A 25085-nucleotide genomic window follows, 5' to 3' on the forward strand; every position below is an offset into this window, starting at 1 on the left:
CTGCAGTGCCTCCCTTTCTTTAAATCATCGTGTCATGATAAATGAGCTCATTTTGGGGACAAATGGGTTTCATTAGAGAATGTTTTCAGGCGTCGTGAGCATCAAGATCATATGTAAATATGTGTCAGTATTAAATGCCCCCTTTTTAAAAATTAAAGCTGTAAATAAGGATGTCTTGGGACTCCCTTCCTCTCTCTCCTTCTCTCTCTCTCTCTGTCCATCTGTCTCTCTCTCCTCTCTCTCTCTCTCACTGACAGCCGTCAGAAACACCACGGGAGCGCAGATCCGCAGCTTCAGAGAATCCCGCAGCAGAACTCGTCTTTTCCTCCAACGCGAGGACGCACGAACAGCGCCGGGATGACCGAGGACAGCGCGTCTCTCTCCGCCCTGACGGTTCACAGCGAGCGGCGCCGGGCTGAGTCCAGTTCACCTGCCTGAGAGGAGCGCAGGACTGAAGGAGTCCACAGCAGAGGCGCGCCGGAGCCTGCAGGAGAGCAGCCGTGGGACTGAAACACGAGGGGGAGAAGATGTGGATGCTTCACAGCGCGGACGGGTCAAAGTGTCTCTTCTCTGTGTGGAATCGGTGTGTGTGTTACGCAGCGGTGGTGTGTCTGCTGTCCTCGCCCGTCAGGACGGAGAGTCCCTGCCCGTCGTCCTGCGTCTGTGCCAGAGACTCCGGGACGGTGACCTGCGGCGATGGGGAGGACGGTGAGGTGCCGGGAGACATCCCGGAGTGGACGTCCACCTTGATACTCAAGGGGAGCAACATCTCAACTTTACAGCGCGGCGCGTTCATGAGCAACGGCACGGAGTCGGACATGACAACCCTCTCGCTGTCCTACAACGGGATACAGGCTATCGAGCCCTACGCCTTCCTGGGGCTCCCCAAGCTGCATCTGCTGGACCTGAGCCACAATCAGTTGGAGTTTATCTCAGCCCGGGCTTTCCACGGGCTGCAGGAGCTGCGCTCTCTCTACCTGAACGACTCTCTGCTGCCTGCGGCCGCGGCGCAGCTGCCCGGCGCGCTCAGCGCGGAAAGTTTGCGCAACCTGCACCGGCTGGAGTTGGCGGGAAACAATCTGCAGTCTATACCCCTGGTAAACTTCAATTTCTATAATCTGCACGCGCTGGTGCTGATCAATAACTCCATAGAGAGCATCGGGGGGGAAAACGTCACCAGCTTCTACCAGCAAAGGCGCATACGCGTGTACTTGTCTCTGAACCCGTTCAGGTGCGGCTGTGAGCTGGAGGCGTTTTACTACTGGCTGAAGAACTCGTCCCAGTGCCCGGACGCAGGGCAACTGCTGTGCGCCGAGCCGGAGGCCAAGAGGGGGGTCCCCGTGGAGAGGCTCCGGGGGGAGGACGTGGATTGTATGAACGAGAACCTGGAGGCGGTCTCCTACGTGTTCCTCGGTATTGTCCTGGCTCTGATCGGGGTGGTGTTCCTCATGGTGCTGTACCTGAACCGGGGAGGCATCAAGCGGTGGCTCAACAACATCAGAGAGGCGTGCCGGGACCAGATGGAGGTCTATCACTACCGCTACGAGCAGGACTCAGACCCGCGGCTGGCCAACGTGGCTGTGTGAGCGGCGGGCACGTCAGGACGCAGCTGTGTGGGGACGGGAACGCTCCCCGTCCTGCGCTTTTACAACCCACTGTCATCATGTTCTGGTAAACGGACAGCACTCACGCACAGAGCCAAACACACTCCCCTGACTGTGACAATATGACTGTACATAATGTATATAAGCGTCTCTCCTCGTGGCAGGAATGCTTTTCACGCATCATGTCAGACTGACTTAGTATTATTTTACCTTATTAACCAAGTGACAAATACATACAGAGAAGCTGCAGAGGGTATGATTAGAGAAGTTGGAATGAGAAGCTGAATCAGTGTGATTACTGAGGCTGCAGCACCCTGCAAAGCAATAGTCTGCGTTCAGGAAACCCTGCAGGGAACACAAGGTGATCCTGTTTTATAATCTCCTGAAGGAGGGAGTGCATAATGCAAAGGAACCTGCTGCAGAAGAGAGGGAGGCTGCGGCTGCTGAGGAGAGTGCCATGTTCCTGCAAGCAGGCGAAGCCGGGCTGGACTGTCATGTTTCATCACCGACTGACCACATGGCATACGTTGCCGGACCTTGTCTCCACTAGCAGCCTTTGATCCTTTAGAATAACACACGTGTATCATCTGTGCAGAGGGTCAGCTCGTCAGCGACGGGGGGCCCCGAAGAGGAAGAGACAGAATCTAACCATGCATGTGATTGTTGTAGGCGTAGAAAAACCAACCAAAACATGAATAAAAAGGTCGAATAAAAAAAAAAAAGAACAAACACAGTGAGTCGGGGGTGTTCTTCACGTCGCTGCCTTTCACCGTCACTGTCAGGGAATGTTGACTCCGTGCAGCGGAGGGGAAACGTTCCCGCGTCCGTGTGCATGTTTGAAAAGTTTTGCAGAATTTGCCAGAAGCAGGTGTGAGCGCGCCTGCAGGGGAGGCGTCAGGCTCACCGGGAGAAAAAAGGTTTTCGACCGTCTCATCGGTCTCTTTTTTAAACCACAGAGGAGTGCAAGGCAGGCCGAGGTCTGCGCGGAGAGATAGAGCAACACAGAAAGGCAAGGCGGCGGTTAATCTCATCAGCACCGCGACTAATAAACCGCAGAGAGCGATGATCGACCTGCAAAGTCAGAATCTCTCAACCCTCTCGACGAAAAGGTCTGTTATCGTCACGGGGATTTTGGAACCGAGGGTCAAGCATGAAAAGGCAGGCGAGGAGGAATGTGTGTGTTTGTGTGTGTGAGCATATTTACTTAAAAGGCGTGTGTGCAGATGAAAGTGGAAACCTGACCGTCAGGGGTTTTCACAAAGACTTTGTGTCGTGGACAAGTTGCAGTGCCTGACAAAAGTATCCAGACTCTGAGTCAGTTCACATGCTCGTGCTTTCACTCGCCTGAAAATCACAATGAATGTGACTGATGCAGCAGATAATGAGGGGGGGGGGGGCAGCAAAGGGCCCGAGACCAGGACTTGAACCGGGAGCCACTGCGGCGAGGACAAAGCCTCTGTACATGTGACGCCCGCTCTACCAACAGAGCTAATGTGTGCTCCTGATACAGCAGATTTAAGATAACAAGGCAAGAAAGATGTAGATAGATAGATAGATGGATAGATAGATAGATAGATAGATAGAACGTGTACTCATGTATTTTTCCATGGGTGTGTTTCGCCATGTCAGCAGTGTAGGAGCTGTCTTTACGTAACAGTGACATCAAAATGTGAGTGGTTGTCACTTGTTATATCAGGTGACACGACGGCGTAACCGCACACTGTCATGTTGAACGTGGCGCCGCGGGAGATGCATGTAATCGTACGGAAGGGAGCGTTCGAGGATACACGCATGTTCAACACGCGCACCTCCAGGACGATGACCAGCGCAGACATCCGTCGAGCGGACGACTGAGACTGAGAGGAGGGCGTGAAGTAGGAAAAGTCAGAGAAGGTGTCAACGACGATGGGAACGGAAAAAGACAGGACATTACAAAAAAAAGATGTGAAAAAGTTGCGCTAAGCTGAGACTGCTAAGACTGACGGTGATAAGGTTAGTTTTGTAGATATCTGATACAGATGATGGTGCTGGATCAAAGTCTTTAAGATGTATCTGTTCGGAGCTATCTCTGGGCTTAATAACACCTTCATGTTTATTCCAAACTGAACTGAGAAAAAGTCCAGAAACGTTTTAAATCGATGGAAGTGTGAGGCGACAGCACGACTTCTTCTTGACATCCTTTCTCCAGTAAGTAGTCACAAAGGATTACGGGAACCAGTATTTTCACAAGTTTTTTTTATAGTTGTTTTTTTAAAGAAATTATAAAACGAGTAACCCCGGTGACTTACGATTAAATATAGTATGATACAGATATGGCTTTATCTAAAAAAAAACAGAGTTAATCTTGTATTTAGCATGTAAAATTGTTGCGTGTCAAAAAAAAAAATAATTTAGACATGATGAATATGTAAAATCAATATTTTGATGTTGTCATGTGAAGTCATGTTTCCACAGTTCCAAAGTTTGTTTCAGCTCCAACAGGAAAAAAAAAACTGTGTTAGCTCGTTACAGTCGTTAATGGGTTCATTGGAATAGTCCACTTTTGATTTGCAGCCACCTACAATGTCAGCAATGAGGCGCATACTGTAATGTGGCGCCTGTCAAAAGCATTTGTTGGTTGTAACTCTTTAGTCATCTTGGAAATGAGTCAAGTCGCGTAGCCACCAAATAAGTTATTCACTCTTTTTGTCACCTGATGATTAACTGACTGTAAAGCAACGTTTAATGTTCAAATAAAACGTGTGCAGCCATCAAACAGAGAGAGAGAGCCGGCTGACGTTTAACTCAGGAAGACTGAGAAAGAGTGAAAACAACAGGTAAGGATTGGCTTTAATTAGACGGACACTGCTGTAAAGTATGAAACAGAGATTAACTTTCTTTTCTTTGCTGCCATCTTCTCAGACTTCACGCTGTATAAACAATATAAACAGAAAATATGTGAATCAAAGAGCCAAGAGAACACTACCGGGCCTGAACGCACCAGAACCTCTGGGGTTTAACACTGAGGTTCTCAGTTGCTGTGTTTCAATTCAGGGTCTGCATCCTTCAGAGGGGCATTTGAAGGCCAAGTACGTCACAACGCCACGCGAAGGCTTTCCCAATTTGAAGGCTCCTCCAGATGCAGCCCACAAATGTTCCTTCTTTTCCCTCTTTTTGGAGGATGCACCGTTACGATCCTTCGTGTCCTCACATATCCCAAGATTCTTTGCGCGCCCGAAAAAGAAGAAAGAAAGAGAGAAAATGGCGACATCGCGTTGCGTAGATCGTCACTTTCGCGGGCCTGGGCGGCAGAAATCGTGACGTAAGGGTAAAACATCTGCTGACGCAACCAGGAAAAGCTCCAAAGGCTAGACCTTCACATTTACCAACGACTGACGCGGTTAACAAGGTCTCTCTGAAGGACTCGCCTTCGAAGACCGCAAAGGCCGAGTCCTTCGAAGGATGCAGACCCTGAAGTGAGACACAGCAAGTCTCTCCTCCACCACCCTGCACACAGTCGGACTGTTAGAACGCTGCCTTCTAACTCTCTCGTCAACCATCAGCTTCCTCTTTTTTCCAGGATTCTGAAATATAAATAAAGGGGGAGAAACAACAGGATGTTCTGTTGTAGGTCAACGAGACAGAACTGATTGCCTGTTGAAAGTATCCGGGCCTCGCCACTCCACTCGGCTTTGCTCCGTTTCTTTATTCTGTCTCCATTTTGCCACATTCTCCTGGCAGATACATCACTTGTCAAAGACATCCTCTCTGCCCTCCCTCTCTCTCTCTGTCTATTCCCCCTCTCCCGCTCCTCTTCATCCAGGTAAATGACTTTATCCAGTTGAGTGACTTTGTAAGGACGTGGGGACAGGGTTTAAGCTGAGCCCAGCGAAAGGGAAGGACGCAAGAGGAAAGATAAAGAAAGAGGAAGCAGAGAAAAAAGATTCATTAGAGTTCTTTAGTCCGGGCGCCAAATGTCCTTGCCTCATGCAGAAAGATGAGTCATCGCCTTGCTCTATATGTGAGCGTCCTGGTGGTCCAAACTCAACCAGGGGAGAAATATTATCTTTACTGTGGAACAGCTGCTGCTGTCGGAGGATTCAAAGACATCTGAACCTCAGATCACTTTGTAAATGTCATCCGCAGGGACACTCTCGCCACGATGATGTGTCTGAGTGTCTAATGTCTCGCAGCCCATCAGCCGCTGATTGAAGAGGGTTACCTTTACACATGCACGCATCGCCACGCGTTCCAGACGGAGGCTGCAGCGAAGGTGGGCGGCACGTCGCCTAATGTACTGAGCAAATGTTTGTTGCCCGCCCAGGTGAGACAGGAAGCAGAATGCAAGACGCTCGTGATGTGATATATGGAAATGAGCCCGTTAGTTTGTAATCTGATTACTGGGTATTGATTGCCGGATGCACCTCCGCTGCTGTTTGAAGCGAGGCAAAGGTGTTCGGCACTGCAGGAGGAGAGTGTTACTGTTCAACCCATGATGTGGAGTTTTAAAACATCCTTACTAGCCGAGTCAAGCACAAATCCACTTCAACTTGTCCTGAAAGTGTTTTCACTCCTAAATTATATGATTATATAATCAGTAACCACATGTGAATAATGACTAGTATGAAACCAAGGAGCGTTAAATGTTCACCTTCAATTTCAGTGTGTATTTTTGAGCCAGTGTAAATCTGATATTCAGCATGTTAAATGAACGTTAAACTTGCCTTTGTGATTTATTGGTGTTTTTAAAAAACAATTTAAATGGTAAAATGGCCCCACACGGCTCCTCCGGCGTGATCCAAGTCTCCAAATTGATTTCAAAAGACATCGCCAGCGCCGCTGAGCTAAATCCCGTCTGAAGTGGGTGCACGACCTTGACCGCGCATTCAGGGTGTGTATCATCTCTTTCTTTTTTCTAAATTACGTTGTGATCTTTGGGCTCCCGCAGACGTAAATAATCCTGGACGAGCTGCGCGGAGCATTATTTCAGTCGTTAATCATGAACAGGTTAAGAGAATATATAGAAAACAATTACTTGTGCTCATATATACGCCTGCAGGGTTTGACAAGAGCTGGAAGCTAATCTGATTTTCTGTTTCTACCGAGTCCTACAGAGACCAGCGAGCAGAACTTTCTCCTGCATCTCGAAGGGCAGTCTTTTACTCTGAAACAAACATTTTTAGCAAAAAAGTCGGGAAGTAAGCTTCAATGTAACCTTCAGAATGAAACAGAAGCTGTTAACATGAATGAAAAAAGGGGGTCAGTAGAGGAGTGAACAGTTTGACATTGCTTTTTACTTCTCCGCACTGATAATACTGCATGTGGACGAGTGAAAGAGGAGCACTATAAGACCTAATTATCGAGATTAATTAAAACCAAAATCAAGGAATCCATTATTTCCGATGTGTAACTTTCACATCAATTCCATTTCAGTTCCACAGTTCAGAGGAAACAATGAGGGATCACAAAGCAGTCTGGGTAAACATGCCGCTCTCGTTTCCACCGCTGTTCGCTTCCCTCCTCAGTTTTTCGAAGGGTTGCCTGCACAGAAGCCCTCGACTTGAGAGCAAACTTCAGATTTCGAAAGGATTGAAACGTCACTTAAGGCGATGATGGGGGTTCCCCGAGGAGGACGAGCCGAGAGGAAGCCGGCAAAGGCTCGTTAAACCGCCGCTGAGACGTACACAGCTCTGACAATCACCGCGCTCGCTTTGAATTAAGTGTCAGATTTCCAGACCAACTTTTCCTCATTACTTCTTTCCGGCGGAGGCTTGTGGCGCCTAACAAGTTCTTATGAGATTAATTAAGCTTAGATTCGAAGAGTAAAAAGGTTTGTTTGTTATTGGCGAGGTCGTTGGCGGGTGGTAATGTCATCATAAAGGGAGCTCATTAGAGAGACTCCCAGCAGTCGCAGTCCTTTGGTCTGAGGTCAGCGTGTCCTGTCGGTGATAAACGCATCCTCGCGGGGAATACTTTAAATTCGGCGTGTCATCACATCCAAAACTCACACATAGGACGTTCGGATTACTCTGAGTCGGGGAGATAATTATGAAATAAAGCATCAATCCCATCTTACACCTGCACGACTCACTCAATATTCCATTTTCTGACGACTCCGCGGCGTAATTTACAAACCATGGGAACCAACGCGCCGAGGTCTGGTGCTGTGAACTTCTGTCGGACGACTGCAGTCCTCGCTTCGGTTTATAATTCCTCCTGGACCCTGTGTGTGTGTGTAAACACAGTTGGCTGGTCGATTAGCCTTTGACCAGGAGAACAGATTCCGTGTTCACAAGCTGCACAAGATGTCTAAAATCTATACACTAATTAAACCCGCTGACTCGCCTGTCAATTCCTGAGAAGAAACAGTCAGCGTGTGTGATGAGCTTACGGGAGAGAATCGGAACAAGACGGGGAGAGAGAGAGTCCTGACCTCCGCCTCTCACTGGAGGACAAACATTCATTCGTTGGATTTCACAAGCTAATTTCAATCAAGTTCTTTCCAGCGAGGGCGCAGGTGCTCGTGTTGGATCAGGTGGATCGATTAACACGAAGCATTAATATTCTTCACGCCCTTGGTTGGAGGAGTGATTGAAAAGGTGACGCTGAGGCACAAGGTATAAACCCCTGAGCCACGGAAGTGATCAAAGTGAGACACTATGAACACGGCCAAGTGCAATATCCAAATTATAGAGGCAGCATTTGTGTGACAGAACGGCCTTATAATGAAGAACCGTGGCGCTGCAGCTCTGACATACAAATGTTGTTCTGCAGAGCTGCAGGATACATGTTTGTTTGGTACGGACTAAAAAAAAGTCTCTTCATCGTGAATTTAAAAGTTCTCTCAATCAAAATATGATGCAGATATGATCATTTACTAATTGCGAATCATCTCACAATCTTAAAAATCCGTCAAAAATGATATTGTTTGTGACACATTGTGCAGCTCTAATCTCTCAGAAGTGAGACTCAAAAAATCCAGACACAAACTTCCCGACGACCTCAGAGCGCTAATATTTCATAAAAACCTCCCAGCAGCTGCCTCGCAGCCTTCACCAGCTGGGCTGTCCTCTCAAGGAGAACCGCTAATCACTCCATCAGATTGTGAATGAATAATAAGATGTAAGATATGTCTCGGTTTGAAACCTGCATGGTATCTCGTGAATGCGCAGACACCAGAGCTGCAACATAAAACGAGAGAGTGGTGGGCACATCAAGAAAAAAAGAGAAAAATGTGAATGTGCTAAGCAAATGCAATTTTGGGCAATGTAATGACGGTCAGTATGAGGTCAGGATAGATCATGTGAAGACAAAGCAATGTGTATAACAGAACAATCTTAGAGTTCAAACACCCACCATAGTTATTCAATCCCAGAAAAGTAAACACATGCACACCAAACTGCACAATGTCCAAGTGGAAACATGGAGGAGACGCCTAAAGATTCACTGATCTCAGTATTTTTTGCAGACCTTGAACTATCCCACTTAGTTCATCAGTCCATTGAATGTATTACATTCAGATTTTACAGTATATGCTAAAGATTTCTATTATCTAATGTCAATAAACGGTTTTCCTGCACATGTTGTTGAGCCTCTCTGTGACGTACCGCGCTCTGTTCGGTCCTGGGCTAGAAATGTGTCATAATTTCGCACCAGCAGAAGTGAGTTTCAACTCCAGGGGATAATAAAAGTGTTGAAGCTATTTTCCGGAACATTTCCAGCAGAATTTAATTTTGAAATGTGGCGAGGACATGACCCCGGCATAAAACACACCTATTCTCGTGAATCTCTTTTGCTCCTGCGTGACAGTAAACTGGCTGTCTTTGGGTTGTTGACATCAGAAGATATTTGATGACATCATGTTGGGCTTTCAGAGACACTTTCACCAATAATTACCAATTAAAATGGGCAAAAAATAATCCAGAGATGAAACAACAGTGGAGATAATCTTCTGTTGCAGCCCTTCATTAATCTATTCCCTGCTGATGACTTTTTATGAATACAGATGGAGAGTAAATCTGATCCGCCCTGACGTCAGTGGGTAATGTCTTGGCTTTTGTAGATCTGCCTTTTGGTTTTAAACAGAATTAAACTCTATATATTGTAAATCAAACAAACAGCTCTCCATTTCTTGCTTACATTCTAAATCTTTAACTCACTTTCAGGGAGAAACACCCCCTGTGGCTTCGTTCTAATTACAGCAACACGCAAACATTTTTCAATACGATGTTTGTTTTTGAAATCACCGAGGCACGTCTTTAAAAAATGATACGAAAGCATTCTAATGCCATTTAACAATTATTCATCTTAATTACTAAGTGTTTAGTGCCCATTAAATCCCGTTCGCATCAATCACACCACCAAAAGACTGCAGCTCTGCTAATTAGCCGCCAGCCAGTCTGTCTGAGCAGCACGAATCCTTGACGGGCAGCTTCTCATTCAAATGTCTGTGAGGGAGAAAAAAAAAAAAAAAAAAGTGCCATCTCAGCACTTTGAATATTTCATGCTGTCCTTCAGTCAAGAGTAGCTGCCGATCGTCTGAGCGATGTAACATCGGCCCGCTCCCTCAGAGAAAATAGCATCTGCTCTGACAACCTGTCCGTCACCTCCTGAGCATTCAAAGAGCTCTCTCCTCCCAGTACGAGCTACTATAACAGTCTGAAGTTCAGCCTGAACCACAGGACACGCCAGCACAGAACTGCACTTTTTTTTTATTTTTTTTGTATCCCATTTATGTTTGAATTTGACAAATTCATCAGAGCATTCCTGTTAAAACCTGAAAATGCTGCAGTTGTGTCTGGATGGTTTCATGTTTTCACCAACGTGACCCAAGACCCGACAAACTTTGTTAATTCGAACAAAACGCCGAATAATCCTGGAGCCCGTACAGCCTGAAACGCTAAAGAGATGCACACAAATCAAGAATTATGTACAACCTTTTTATATAAGTTTCAACGTGCATCTGAGTGAATACTAACGTTCTGACCCTTCTTGGGTTTCACTGGTTAAACCTTTAAACTGTCAACTACTGCCCTCCTGTGGCCACAATCTGCTCAGACTTCATAGTTTTTTGGTTGAACGAATACTAAAAGGTGTTGGTCGGATCATTTGTTATAAATGATTTTAAGCACTATTCCTTCATGTATCTTTCATTTTCTGGACTTCATCAGAAGTCATGTGACATAGACGTGTTGGGTTTCAGTGTGTTTCTACATGCGTCTCCCACTGACTTCAACACAGCTGTCTGGCCCCAAAGCAACATTCAGCAAGGTGATGATCCGTCTTTCTGTTTTTAGGCTCCTCGGTAGCCCCCTGTTTGCCAGCTTCAACACACTTGATTCAAATGATCAGAGCACAAACTTTTTGCCTTTGAGGGCCCGAACTGAAACTCTGTGGTGCCAAAAGGAAACATTTATTGTATCACATCGTATTGTTAATATAACGGTCCCTAAATCCCCTTATTACACGTCGTCACAGCAGCTATTCTGACATGAAATAGTGGGTAAACACAGGTGTTACTAATGCCTTTGATTAACACCATGTACCTAAACACAACCTTTATTTATGTGATGAGTAACAGCTACTTTTTCATGTCAGAGTGACTGCTTTCTAGAAATCAAAGTTTGATATTATAAGTGGGATCAAAAGGGGACTATCGGGCCATTCTTGTTTTTATCAGAGGCCAACAGTGAAAGTCTATGTTTAACCTGTATAAACACCATAAATGCAGCATTGCGGGTGCAGCTGTCAGAGTTGAAGCAGACTGTGGTGGGGCTCACAAAACATGGTGCCAACTGTGTCGGGCTGTCATGTCCCCAGAGGAAAGTTAATTATATCTAAAGTTTCACACAGCAATTTCACAGAACAGAACGCAAGTGCTCGTTTGATATCCATCATCCTCGGAACGAAAAGAATCATAAATCAACGTCAGGATGAAAGAACTGTAGATCCGATGCGTTAGGTGCCGCCACAGATCACAGATCCTGCCAATTAACAGCAGGAGCAGTTTGTTAAACACAGTTTAAAAAAAAAAAAGTTAAACATTATATTTTGTAAAAGAACACGTGTATTTCTTTTTTATAAATCTCTCCTGTTACTGTCCATGGTCCTGAATCTCTTAATCCACTGTTGGAGCTCTTCTCACTGCCAATATCAATTCAAGGAGGTCAAGGCTGTGCTCCAGACTTATCAGGAGTCTGTAGTTCATTCATCTATTTTTACCCAATAACCTACATAAATCAAAGCACAACCCAGCTTCATAAGATCCCTCCTGGTGTGAATCATCATGTCAGCATTTGTTATGGTTTAAAAAGTCAAGCCAAGGTCGGCGCACTATTCAGACATGGACTGAGCTGAACACAGACTGCTACATAGCAGAGAGCCCAGTGGACAGTAATTATATCATTATTTATTGCCTTGACACTTTGATGAGATTCCCCTTGGGATTTACAACTTACAATCATTTCATTATCAAGAAGGACGTGACGACCCAAGACAAAAGGATCGTGCCTCTCGAAGCCCCGCTAATGAGTCCCGATTGCGACGGCGTCACCGGGGAGCGATGCTTAACGACCTCGCCTGCAAAACAAACAAAGCCTCTCCTCTCGAACCCCTTGCCTAATTAAACTCTTCCCTCGTTCATTACGAGTGGAGGGGAGAGTGGGAGTTGAAAAATGGCTGAGAGACATCACACTTTGAGGAGAACCTTGACACTTCATCATCACCATCAAATAGCTACTGTCGATTTAAACAGCCACCTGTTTGTAATTGTGCCCTTTGAAAACTGCGGTTTGGCACAGTTCCTTCATTCAGTGTGGGTTTAACATTTGAGCTGAAGAAGAATTAAGACCGCTCCTCATGGGTGCTACCTCGTAATTTGGACAATTTATATGCAAAATCTTGAAGTCGTACCGTGCTGTGGCGTTGTTTCAAATAAGCCGCTTTAAAAGTGAGTAAACAGCCCCTGCAGCTTATGATTTTCTGCTGTGTTTTTCTGACAATAAATCTTTTCACAGTTTGTAAACTGCATTCCACAATACAGCTGACAGCAGCTCGTATCTGCTCTGTTCTCATGGACCCTGCTGGGCTCTCGGCTCAGCCTTATCGCCAGCGTTTCCCATTTTCCACGTCTCCTTAATCCTTTAACACTATTTTTTGCAACAGTCTGGACAAAAAAGTTTTCAAGAATTGATTTCATTGTTGGACTTCCAGACGGCTTTGAAAGCAGGGACAGAGCATCATTGTAAGGTTTCTATTGTACACACTGCCTGATATATTTTTAGGACAGGGTGTTCTTTTTTGGAAACGACACAATAGTCGATATGTTGACATTCTTTATATTTATATTCATGTTACGTCACAGCACAAGCAGCCGGTGAAAGTTAAAGGGATGCACCAATACAAATACAGTTTCTTTGTCAATTCTATGAAACAAAAGTGATGGAAAACAGCAAAATCAAATAGTTTTTGGCTTTTTTAGAAAATAAGAGTTGGCGTTCTGTCTTGTGAGACGTCAGCACCGTCTCCAGTTACATTCATTCTGATGAGTCTGCTGTTCATAGTTTGTGCCCGGTACCAACGCAGCTAAGTAACTGTTGAACACAATCTAAAGTTTAACGGCACCTATTGTTTGTCACACTTTGAACACTAATTAAAGAGAGGACACTTCAGAAGGCGGTGTGTAGGGGCTGAGATTGCAGCCTGCAGCCCTTTAGAGAAGAGGTGACTTTTGGACACAAATGACTCATTAATATCACTGAACACCCAGTCCCATTACAGCTTGGGTTGCAAGGGTGCGAAAACCTCCTAATGGATGCAGATGAGATTAATTAGGCTTAAGTGTGAACAGTCAAAGGTTTGTTTGTTACAGGCAGGCAGTCATTAACCAGCATCCTCTGGTAATGGCATCACATATAGGGCTCATTAGCCGGGTTCCCAGGAGTCAAAGAGGAAGGAGAGGGGCCCTTTGTCTGAGGTCAAAGTGTCTTGTTTTGTGATAAAAGTCCTCTCAGGGAATATTGTTAATTGTCATTATTACGGTCGAGTGTGTGTGTGTGAAAGCTGTTTGAGGATTGTGGTTATAGCCTCAACAATGGTGGAGCTCGGCGATGTGTCACTGCACCGTCCAAAGGAACTTAAGTTGATATTTAGAGAAGAGGCACTCTTGGGGAAATGCCTCCAGTGCACAGGAGGGGCTCCTGTTTATTTCCCTCCAAACGTGACACCGCTCCACCTGCTAATAGATGCAGGTGAGATTAATTAGGCGATGATTTAAATGGTAAAAGGTTTCTTTGTAATGAGATGGTCCATTAGCCTGCGCTCTCAGATGATGAAATCTCAAACTGGGTTCATTAGAAAGACTCCAAGGTGAAAGTTGCAGATACTTTAATCATGCCCCAGAGAGGGTGACGAGAACGGCCTTGTTTTTCACTGATTTCAAGTTGCATGAAGATTTATTTGCATTCTCTGTAGATTTGTTGGTTCTGAAAGCGTACTGGTGAGGGTCCAGGCTGGCAGGGATGTTATCTTTGATCTGCTGGAGAACCAGTTTCACCAGGCGCTTCATCAGGATGGAGGTGAGGGCCACATGGCTCGGCATAGCAGAACTTTTAGGTACAGGAACGGTAATGGCTGTCTACTAAACAGCCCGGCACGTTATCAGGACCAGCATCGTGATTTATACTCACTCTCGCCAGGATTTTTTTTCTCACATACGCTATGGTTGCTTCCACTGGCCGGTACACTTGAGACGGAGTACACTTTACAGTTGAGTCCATGTTGAGGAAAGCTCAGCAAGCATAAAATGTGTAATGTGGCCTCACACATTATGTGGGAGTGATGTTTTGAATTGCCTGAAGAGCCCTAACTTCTCCACTCACCCAGGCCTTCTGGTTGGGGAATGATCTTATTGTCTCTGTGATCAAATAAAAAGACCTGTGGTGATCTCTAAAACTCAGAATTTTACTCCAGGCTGCCGGCTGCTTTGCCAGAGACCGAAGCCGCTAACATCTCTGCTGGCTGCGACTGCGGACGGAGGGGGGGTTTGTTGTTTGGGTAGTTAAACTGTGAAATCAAATAATGTAATTCAATCACAGTAGCTCCTTATAAACAGACAAGTTAGGAAAGAGCCCACATCAGGAGTTTCAGTAAAAAACTAAGGTTTAAATGTGGTTCTGAGACTGTTACTGCATGTTTTCTGAGGGATCTGGCTGTCTTGTCGAATGAGACACTCAGTGACAGGAACTCCACTGTTATACAGATTTTTATACCCACCCAACAGATCCAAACACTGTATCTATAGACGCAGTAGTTTGCTTTGTATTAGGTCTTTTATCACAGTTTAGAAAATGGCTCTACAAGCAGAAAATAGATGGATAATAATATAATTACAACACATTCATATCAAATGAAGGATTTGAAGGTTAGTAGACATCAACATACCTCCACAATTCGTATCACTTAAGATACTTGTGTTATTGTTCCCAAAATGATTGACTTGGTCTTTAAATAACAAACTAGTTGTTAATGTTCTCTGACGGACATAAAGGTTTCAGCTCCGAGCACACATATATTTACGGACAAGAATAGAATTGGTTTATGTTCAATTGCACTCAGTTTCAAAACGGGGATATCTGACTAGAAATGTAGTCGAACTGTTTGACTGTGAGTGTAAATATGGTACATTTCTGTCATGAAATTTGCTGACCGTGTTTCAATGGTACTTAGAATCACAAAACAATAATTACATGTTTTTTTTTGTTGGACAGGTAATTTGGAAGACTCATTACTCATTACTGTATTGTTCATCCGTATTATTCATAATTGGAGGACTGAATGTCATCTCTGGAGATGAAGGAAGAAGGTATATCTGCTGTACGCTGGGTGCAGACACGCAGTGGTCTGATCATCAGTGTAACAGGTGAGTCACAGGTATTCTGTTCCATGTTTGACTAAATGATAATAATGCACTTTATTCACCATTCAGGATGGTTCTAATATGCTTAATGCCAAATGCACAAACGTATATGTCTTCATTTGAAGTATGTGATTGGACTGATGAGTGATAAGATGAATTGTTTCCTCTTTTTCAGACTGGTCAGCTTCTAAGCTGAGGCTGTCCTCCAGCACACAGGCTGTGGAGATCAGTGATGTCTTTTCTCAGGACCTTTTTAAACGAGTCTGACATCATCCATCCTCCAGGCTTCTATATCATCGGATTTCAGACATTTCCCTTCATCAGCGTCTACTTCATCTTTCTAGCGTTTGTTTATGTGGTGACAGTGCTCTTTAATAGTTTGGTGATCTGTATAATTGTCTTTAATCGTTGTTTACACACTCCAAAGTTTCTGGCTGTGGCCAACCTCGCAGTGATTGATGTGATCCTGAACACATGTACTATTCCAGGCATGATAAAGATATTCCTGGTTAAGGATAACTTTGTTCCATTCAACCTGTGTTTGGTTCAAATGTTTGTCTACTATATGTTTGGGACTTTGGAGTCATATGCACTGGCTATACTTGCCTATGACAGGTTGATTGCAATATGTTTCCCTCTGCGTCACAACTCCATCAACACATTGCAGAGCATGTCTTGTATTGTTGGCATTTCTTGGTCTTTTTCTCTGGGAGTCATAGCGTTTTCGACAGGTATAATGACTCAACTGTCTTTTTGTAACTCTGTCAGGGTGTTCAGCTATTTCTGCGACTATGCGCCTGTGTTCAGACTGGCCTGTAATGATTTCACAATGCAGTGGTCTGTGGCTACTTTGCTTACTTTCTTGCTGCTGGTGGGTCCCTTTATCTTTATTCTCCTGTCCTACATCAGCATCTTGGTGACTGTGTTCAGGATGAAATCTTTAGACAGTCGGGTGAAAGCTTTGGCCACTTGCATTGAGCATCTGATCCTTGTTGCTGTGTTTTACATTCCTCTCATTACCATTTTCACTGTTGGGTTTTATCTGCGTCTCATCGACCCGGACCAGCGTGTGCTGAGCCTGTCACTGGCCTCTTGCCTCCCACCCTGCATCAACCCTATTGTGTATTCTTTGAAAACCAAAGAGATTAAAGTCAGAGCCCTGGCACTGGTCAGGAAAAATACAATTGGCACAGACCTGCGTAAGAGCAAACCTCAGAGAGGTAAATGAACTGTTGCAAAAATGAAGCTCTGAATATTTGTGTAGTGGTCTGGGCTCTTTTGATCCAGTCTTCCACTTTCAGTGTACATGTGTTGTGTTGAAGGTTGTGTTTACTCCAACCTGAACATAAGCTAAGGGTAATTCTGGAGTCATGTTATTCACAAAAGCTTTTAATAATCTTCCTCTCCATTATTCTTTTGCTTTTTCCCATCTTTTTATCTTAATCCAGATTATTTCCCATATTGGCAGAGTTTGTTTGATTGTGTCAGCAGGGCTGTGTTCAAAATGTATTTATGCAACTTTTAAAAAAATGTTGTTCATACTGAAAACTTATATTCATTCATAGGCCGCATTTTATTCATAACATGTCTTCATTGCAGTTGTGGAAGAATTTTTCACATCATTTACTTAGAAATGATAAACTAATACTGCAATACAAGTTCAGGTTCTGCATTCAACACCTACTTAAGTAAAAGTGTGTAATCATCAGAAGTTACTTAGTGTATCAGAAGTAATCATTATGCAGCAAAAATGCTCACCACCAGTGTTTTACTAATGAACTTTGTTAATATGAATGTTGTATATTACTGTTTCATATGTTTATGGTGAATTTAATTTTAACTACTTTATATATGTTGTTTATTATAATCTACAACAATAAATCATATTCAATAGCATCATGTTATCTGTAGCATCACTGCTCTTAGAGAACTACTGTATGTGTCCCTGCAAAGTCAGTTTCATTGTCAGCTGCGTTCTAGCTAAGCAACGGAACCGATGCACGTCGGAACTATTTTATGGTTACACATTCGTCCGCTGCTCAAACATGTCCCCCCGCGTTAACGCCTGACCGTTTGGCTGGTTATGAAAGGTCCAGAGTGATGCAGGTTGTAGAAACTTAGTGTCAGTGTCTCGACGAACAGATTCACCCCGAAAGAACAAACAGGTAAGAAGATGGTGATGCTGATATGTGTGTAAGCTAGCTGTTAGCAACATTCGCTATAATGTTAGTTAACTTATGTAGCATTTGGTCACGTTGAGGGGGTGTGTGTTGTGCCCAGCGGCGCCGCTTTCTCTGTTCGGAGGAAGATAGGAAAATAGAAGAAGCATTACAATCAATTAAAAAGACGTGTGTCCTATGTGACCCGTGTAGTAACACAATTCGGCATTGGTTTTGAGTCACTGGTTCATATGACGTGGAAGCTATTGAACAGAAATGCTGGATTTTCATATTAAACAGTCATATAAAATAAAAGTAGCATTAAAATCCATTTAAAAGACGTGTGTCCTATGTTACCGTGTAGTAACACAATTCGGCAATGGTTTTGAGTCACTGGTTCACATGACGTGGAAGCTATTGAACAGAAATGCTGGATTTTCATATTAAACAGTCATGTAAAATAAAAGTAGCATTAAAATCCATTAAAAAGACGTGTGTCCTATGTTACCGTGTAGTAACACAATTCGGCATTGGTTTGGAGTCACTGGGTCACATAACATGGAAGCTATTGAAAAAAATAAGCCATTGCTAACAAATACATTACTCATTAGCAATCAACATAAGAGTGCTACATGAAATCAGTCTAGTACTATATTTTCAAATCATGATTACCATTAATATCATCAAGTCAGCATCACGACACATTTGTTTTTGTGTTAATCAAACAAGCAGTAGGGTAATTTATTGATGGTCCCTAAATCAGCCTCCAGCGCAAGGCGAGGTTCTGGGAGGCGAGCTAGCCGCCTTCCTGCTGCCAACACTGGGTCAAACTGAGTGAGATTGGCCGCTGGGTGTCTCCGGAGAGAATGTCTGTTACTTCCTGCTTCTCATGTCAAATCAACACGGTAGTCTGATATTAACGAGTAACAACAATTAAAAGATGACCAACTACCCTTACTCTTTCACACATAGCTGTATACTGGGTTGTAAGAATTTCCACTTGGCAGCTGGTTGTGTTGGAGCTCATTTTAACTGCTCACATCATATGTTATGAATGTAAAATCATAGTCTGCAAATGAGCTATGAATAACTTTATTTCAGTTATATGTTATGGAGTAAGGACATTTCTCACCCTCTGAAATGTAATGGAGTGGAAGTTGAATAACCTAAATGTAAAGTACAAGCAATACATTGAAATTTATCCAAACCACAAAAGCTGCATTTTTTAAATTAAGGTAAAAAGTGTAATAAAAGAGAAAAAAATTTATTTGATCCACTGGTCGGCTGATATAAGTGATCTATTACAAATATATCAGTATCATTATATTTGTCACCTAATATGCGCGGACATTAAAACTGTTTATTCGGATTATAAAGCATAAAAAGATGCTTGGGTGATTTATGATTGTTTCAAATCACAGTAAGTTTACTTTGTGTCAATGTAGACGATAAAGTGCATCGTTGAACTGTACTTAGATGACGTTGCATATCTGAAATTGAAAAATAAATGCTTTTTCATAAGTATATACTACTGTATTACAAAGGGCCTTACAGGACAGGACAGTTTTACAACACATACCACTATGATGATGATCAAGATGAGTATCATCTTTCATAAAGTATCATATAATTACTGATGAATAGAGCAGTAAATTATCAAGTGTCTAAATAAGCTCTCTCAAAATTATCAAAAATATAATTCAAAACTAGTTAAATTACTACAGATGGAGATTTTGAGACAAGTTTAACTACTAAGAGGCCAGAGCAGCAAAGGCCTGCTAAAGGAGCTCCAGGATGTACTGTGGTTGTCCCTTAAACTGTATTATCACTTGTTTATTAACAACGTCATGTGTCATCCTCTGTAGACCCACTAAGTCAGCACCGTGCATTGAAACAGGATGGCGTCCCCTTCACCCCATGACCGCAGCCGTAAAGACGATGACGAGGATGACCCTGTTGAGCGGATGATATCCCGCACTGGCTGTGCTGAGCTACACTATGCAGTGCAGGAGTGCATGGCTGAACACCAGGACTGGAGAGTGTGCCAGAGCCAGGTCCAGACTTTCAAAGACTGCATGATGAACTTCCAAAACGCTCGGAAAGAACAGCTGAGGAAGCAGCAGGCGGCCTCCACTCAGTCTGCTCCCAGCTGAACAACAACACCCCACACTCACACTAAAGACTGTACACAATCTAATTATTCAGGGAAAATAAACAAATATAAGCAGCTACACCATCCTGTCTTGGACATTCATTTAAGAATTGTCTTTATTGTACAGTTTGTCCACCAGAGAGCGCTGCAAGGCTAATTTTTTTATGGTTAACTGTCCTGCTCAGATCTTGATCTGGGTCACTACTGATCTTAAAATAAATTTTTAAAAAATTCATGAAGGAACAAAACTGATTGTGTTTGCTGTGTTGATGGGAAAAGACATATCATTTTACTTTGATCTGCTTAAAATCCAGTATGGCTCCAGTATTCATTTTGTTGAAGTAAGTATGAAGGAAAAGATATGTACAGGGTTCTCCCCAGAAATTTTTAGTGTTGTGGCACACCGTCTGTCCGGGGAGGGGCGCGAACGCTCGTCAACGTCAGTCCGGGGGGGGAGACACGGACAGACAGTCACCAACTCCGTCAGCTGGGGGACGGACGGACGCTCATCGCCGTCAGCCGGGGGACGGACAGTCATCACTGTCACGCGCAGTATAGCGCCGCTGAACTAGCGGTATAGCGGCATAGCGCCGCTGTTCCACCGTCTGGGGAGAACCCTGCTTAGGCGGGAGGCAAAAACGCTTGGGCGCCGTGCCTAAGCCGTATAATGGCAGGGAAAACCCTGATCTAGTAAAAAGATGTCTTAATATTTATTTATACAATTCATATTTGAGCTTTTTAAATATTTCATCAACAAATTATCTTCAAAGAAAAGCAGCTAACAGTTCTCTACTAAATCTCAGTTGATTTTAGGATTTAGGCTGGATACTTGTTGTTGAATTATAGAATCACTGATTCCATTCCAGTATCAATGAATTTAAAATCTCTGATGTTTGTTTTATGAAACCACTATGAGCTGTCTACGGTCTACAATGCAAGAAATTGAAGGAAACAAATTGGCGTACCCCGGACACACACTGGGTGCACAGTGTATTGTTGGCACACATACACACAATGTGAGCGTGCCTGGAGTAAGCCCGTATGTCTTCTTTTTCAAAGTTGATCAGTTTTACTTCAAGATCACCTTTCATTCTGAGTTTTCTGGAGGGCAACACGTTCTGATTTACTTAGGTTAGATTCAATCATGACTGATTGATTTTCATTTTGAGTGAAGTTCCAGGGGTTGGCTTCCGACTGTGAGGGGTCAAAGGTTAACAGACGATAAAGTGCTTAGCTAAGTTTGACCTGCATGCCAAATGGTGGGAGATGCCTAACACAGGTCAAACTTCTCTTTTAGTCTATTGGATAATTTGGCAAGGGGACCAATCAGAAGAAGTGGGTGTACTTGAGAAGGGACTCTAAAAAGTCCCTCACAGGAAGAACAAGAGGGTGGCACTTGGTAGATCTCCTAAGATCGAAGGCTGATAGGGCAGAGGGCAAGGCATTTTGGCATTGCTTTTTCCATAGATTTGATAATATCAGAAAGCGGCCGCTTCTGATCCGGACGCAGGGCTCGAGATTCTGTTTCAATAAAGATTGCTCTATCATTCCACCCAGCCTTGCCTCCACAGAATTCTTTTATCATCAAACTACACGCCGACACCTTTGAGGAGGAAAGGCCAGAAACTTCAATTCACCTACAGTTCACTACTTCACAAACTAGAGCACTCTGTATTGTTTCCTCTTGCTTCTACTATAAATTAAACTTTTCACTTCTACAACAGAAGCTAGTGACCTCAAAGAGCAGGAGGTATCTTATTCAGTAAACTTTTTATTTGTTGGAAATAAAGATAATACACGTTTTGTTTAATTGTCACCTAATGCAACAAAAGGTAGTAGAGTAGAGAGACAAACCTTCTGAGGGCTTTCTGTTGCAGCACATCATAGGTCTGTAAGTAAGAGATTAATTAGTCTCAAGTTTGAACTTTAAAATGTTTGTTTGTTACAGCAAAGGTCATTAAGCAGCATCATTATGGTGATTACACAGCAAACTGGGCACCCTTAGAACCACAGCCTGTTTAGTGATTACAGTTTTTCTCAATTGTTTACACACAAAAACTGGTACTTGAGACAAAATGACCACAACATGTAACTGATGCACCAACCCCCTGAACCAATTCTGCTAAACTACAAGCACAATTCCTGCTTTACACTCAAATTGCAGTTCTAAAACACACTTTTTTCAAAACACTACACACAATTCTCTGCATTTGGCACAATTTTCATGAAGAAAATCTCTTGCTTTCACAAAGAACACTCTGTCATTCAAAATTCTAAAGTGAATTGCCCTACTATGCACACTGACTCATCACATGGGCAAACACCTAGACACCCTACACAACACACTCATTCCACCAGAGCAGCTCAGGTACGTTGTCATATGGGACAACGCAAGTTTCCACTGGGCTGCTCTGGTTCGTAACTGGTTCACTGCCCAACAACACTTTATCTCCCTCCATATTCTCCATTCCTCAATCCTATTGAGAATTTTTTGTAAAGTGTATGACCGAAATCCACAAATCCACAAATGTGTATACCCCTTCTCCAAGCTATGGAAGATGCATGTGGATATATAGCAGTTTGTGCTTTTCATGGCTGGATTCGCCATGCTAGGTGATGTTTCTCTTGCTACCATGCCAGGGAAAACATTGCTTGTGATGTGGATGAGGTGCTGTGGCCAGACCGAAACAGAGGAGAGCATGCTGCACAGTTTTTTTGTTGTTGTTTTTTTTTTTTTTTTACTGTAACTGTGTACAGTAAATTCTTCTGTTGTTTTGTATGTAGACCGTATATTGTTGTATATGCACTTTGTGTTGGTTGATATGTACACTGTGTACATTGTTTTTGTGGGAAAAATAAAATATATCTGTTACCGTGTATTTGTGTGTTCTGAGTATAAAAACAATATTCTCAAATATTTTACATCACACTTATGTATGTACTGACTGTAGTAAGTGTAACTGAACAAAAAAGGCCTAAGTCATTATGATGAATGAAGAAGAAGTGTTTTCCATTCATCATAGTGTTTTACACTGAGCACATCAGTGTTCAACTGGTTCTTATAAATGTCTATTCATTTGATGGTTTGTGTGTGTCATTTGAAAACAAAATACCATTTTGAGAAGAAATAACATTGTTTTGAATGTAAAGTTTAATTTTGCAGGAGAATTGAGGGGTTTAGCCCATTGTGTGTGTGATTTTTGATTTGTGTGTAGAGTTCTGAGAGCATGAGGCATGCTTTCAGAAAATGTGTGTAAACAATCGAGAAAAACTGTAATGTACTGTTAAGGAAAACATTGCTGTTTGCTCACTTTGTACAAACACACTTCATAAAAGTTCTTATACATTTTAACATAATTATATCTAAGTCTGGGACTATTGATTTAATAATGATTCTATACAAATCTCTTCCTCTTCTGAATTTACTGACAGTGACCTCCTGTGACAGAACAGTTGTCACAAGAGGTCACTGAGGTATTAACAAAGCTATCACCATCAGTTTTTCACTGAGCAACTGCTGCTTCATGTTATTTTGGTAAGCTTCACTGAATCCACGTTTTTAAAGGAGTGTTGTGAGATGCTGAAACTCACCATGTCATCATCAAAACAATAATTAGATGTTTGTTTGGAGCACAAAAAAGTTACAGTACAACCCTGCTAATTATGGATGATGTCATTAATGGGGAAATGAATACTGCTTTATAGTTATCTCAAGAGATCAATGAGGACACTATTTCAGTGTGAACGCAGGTCAGACCTGCAGTCGTCTGTTTGCTGCTTCTGGATGCAGCATCTAACAGCTGCTGCTAATCAATCTCTAAGAACACCAGGTGAGCCACAGTCGCTGGATTTCTGTCTTACTGGGAATGTATTCTTTATACTGCTAAATTTGAATGTGCTTCTCAAACTGGCATTAAGATTCTAAATGTGATGTGATCATGCGTATGATGGAATTTCCCTGTTCTGTAGACTGGAGAGCTGAGGCTGTCCTCCAGCACACAGGCTGTGGAGATCAGTGATGTCTTTTCTCAGGACCTTTTTAAACGACTCTCTCATCATTCATCCTCCAGGCTTCTATATCATCGGATTTGAGACATTTCCCTTCATCAGTGTCTACTTCATCTTTCTAGCGTTTGTTTATGTGGTGACAGTGCTCTTTAATAGTTTGGTGATCTGTACAATTGTCTTTAACCATTGTTTACACTCCCCAAAGTTTCTGGCTGTGGCCAACCTCGCAGTGATTGATGTGATCCTGAACACATGTACTATTCCAGGCATGATAAAGATGTTCCTGGTTAATGATAACTTTGTTCCATTCAATCTTTGTTTCGTACAAATGCATGTTTACTATATGTTTGTATCATTGGAGTCATATGCACTGGCTATACTTGCCTATGACAGGTTGATTGCAATATGTTTCCCTCTGCGTCACAACTCCATCAACACATTGCAGAGCATGTCTTGTATTGTTGGCATTTCTTGGTTGTTTGCTCTCGGAGTAACAGCTTTTGCGACAGGTATAATGACTCGACTGTCTTTTTGTAACTCTGTCAGGGTGTTCAGCTATTTCTGCGACTATGCGCCTGTGTTCAGACTGGCCTGTAATGATTTCACAATGCAGTGGTCTGCAGCTTCTACTCTCAGTATTCTGATCCAGGGGGGACCCTGTTCTTTTATTCTCCTGTCCTACGTCAGCATCTTGGTGACTGTGTTCAGGATGAAATCTTTAGACAATCGGTTAAAAGCTTTGACCACTTGCATTGAGCATCTGATCCTTGTTGCTGTGTTTTACATTCCTCTCATTACCATTTTTACTTTTGGGTTTTATCTGCGTCTCATCGACCCGGACCAGCGTGTGCTGAGCCTGTCACTGGCCTCTTGCCTCCCACCCTGCATCAACCCTATTGTGTATTCTTTGAAAACCAAAGAGATCAAAACCAGAGCCCTGGCACTGGTCAGGAAAAATAAAATTGGCATGCAACTAAAACGACATGATAAAACACAGAAATGATTTAGGAAAAATATGTCATGTATTGTCAGAATAATATGGGTCAGTTGGATTTAACTTGAGGTTTTCAATTGGAGACAATTTAACATAAACATGACATGTGTAATACACTGATGCAGCCCCGCTAATTGGGCCGTAGTGAGTCAAATGATCACTTGCAGTCTTACACTTCATTTACCACTTTTGGGAAACATCTACTGTAGTTGTACTCCATGTGTGTTTTACATGTTTTATTTTAATCCTGCACATCTTTCTTTTAACAGACACT

At 43.1% G+C, this 25085-nt stretch overlaps 4 protein-coding genes across 5 annotated transcripts; all 4 read left to right on the forward strand.

Moving 5' to 3' along the window:
• The first annotated feature begins 265 nt into the window (after window positions 1–265).
• tpbgl (trophoblast glycoprotein like) lies at window positions 266–3168 on the forward strand. Its single transcript, XM_030436987.1, has one exon. The coding sequence runs from the start codon at window positions 528–530 to the stop codon at window positions 1584–1586; it is 1059 nt and encodes a 352-aa protein (XP_030292847.1). The 5' UTR covers window positions 266–527; the 3' UTR covers window positions 1587–3168.
• A 12222-nt stretch (window positions 3169–15390) lies between these two features.
• Window positions 15391–17253, forward strand: LOC115593468 (olfactory receptor 2AT4-like). The gene is made up of 2 exons (XM_030436988.1): window positions 15391–15501; window positions 15674–17253. Exon 2 carries the CDS (start codon window positions 15731–15733, stop codon window positions 16724–16726), a length of 996 nt encoding a protein of 331 aa, XP_030292848.1. The 5' UTR covers window positions 15391–15501; window positions 15674–15730; the 3' UTR covers window positions 16727–17253.
• A 253-nt stretch (window positions 17254–17506) lies between these two features.
• On the forward strand, window positions 17507–20033 carry coa4 (cytochrome c oxidase assembly factor 4 homolog). Of its 2 annotated transcripts, none has more exons than XR_003986317.1 (2): window positions 17507–17663; window positions 19523–20033. XR_003986317.1 is itself a non-coding variant. In XM_030437001.1 (2 exons), exon 2 carries the CDS (start codon window positions 19556–19558, stop codon window positions 19808–19810), a length of 255 nt encoding a protein of 84 aa, XP_030292861.1. In that variant the 5' UTR covers window positions 17517–17663; window positions 19520–19555; the 3' UTR covers window positions 19811–20033. The 2 variants fall into 2 exon arrangements, 1 of the variants encoding a protein (XP_030292861.1); XM_030437001.1 differs by having other exon boundaries at window positions 17517–17663; window positions 19520–20033.
• Window positions 20034–23795: 3762 nt separating this feature from the next.
• On the forward strand, window positions 23796–24820 carry LOC115594683 (olfactory receptor 2AT4-like). Its single transcript, XM_030438885.1, has one exon. It carries the CDS (start codon window positions 23828–23830, stop codon window positions 24818–24820), a length of 993 nt encoding a protein of 330 aa, XP_030294745.1. The 5' UTR covers window positions 23796–23827.
• The last annotated feature ends 265 nt before the right edge of the window (window positions 24821–25085 follow it).

The sequence above is a fragment of the Sparus aurata genome, chromosome 13, assembly GCF_900880675.1.
Source record: "Sparus aurata chromosome 13, fSpaAur1.1, whole genome shotgun sequence".
Lineage (NCBI taxonomy): Eukaryota > Metazoa > Chordata > Actinopteri > Spariformes > Sparidae > Sparus > Sparus aurata.

Coding starts and splice junctions, on each gene's coding strand:
- tpbgl (XM_030436987.1), top strand. CDS start 528: ATGTGGATGCTTCACAGCGCGGACGGGTCAAAGTGTCTCTTCTCTGTG.
- LOC115593468 (XM_030436988.1), top strand. CDS start 15,731: ATGTCTTTTCTCAGGACCTTTTTAAACGAGTCTGACATCATCCATCCT.
- coa4 (XM_030437001.1), top strand. CDS start 19,556: ATGGCGTCCCCTTCACCCCATGACCGCAGCCGTAAAGACGATGACGAG.
- LOC115594683 (XM_030438885.1), top strand. CDS start 23,828: ATGTCTTTTCTCAGGACCTTTTTAAACGACTCTCTCATCATTCATCCT.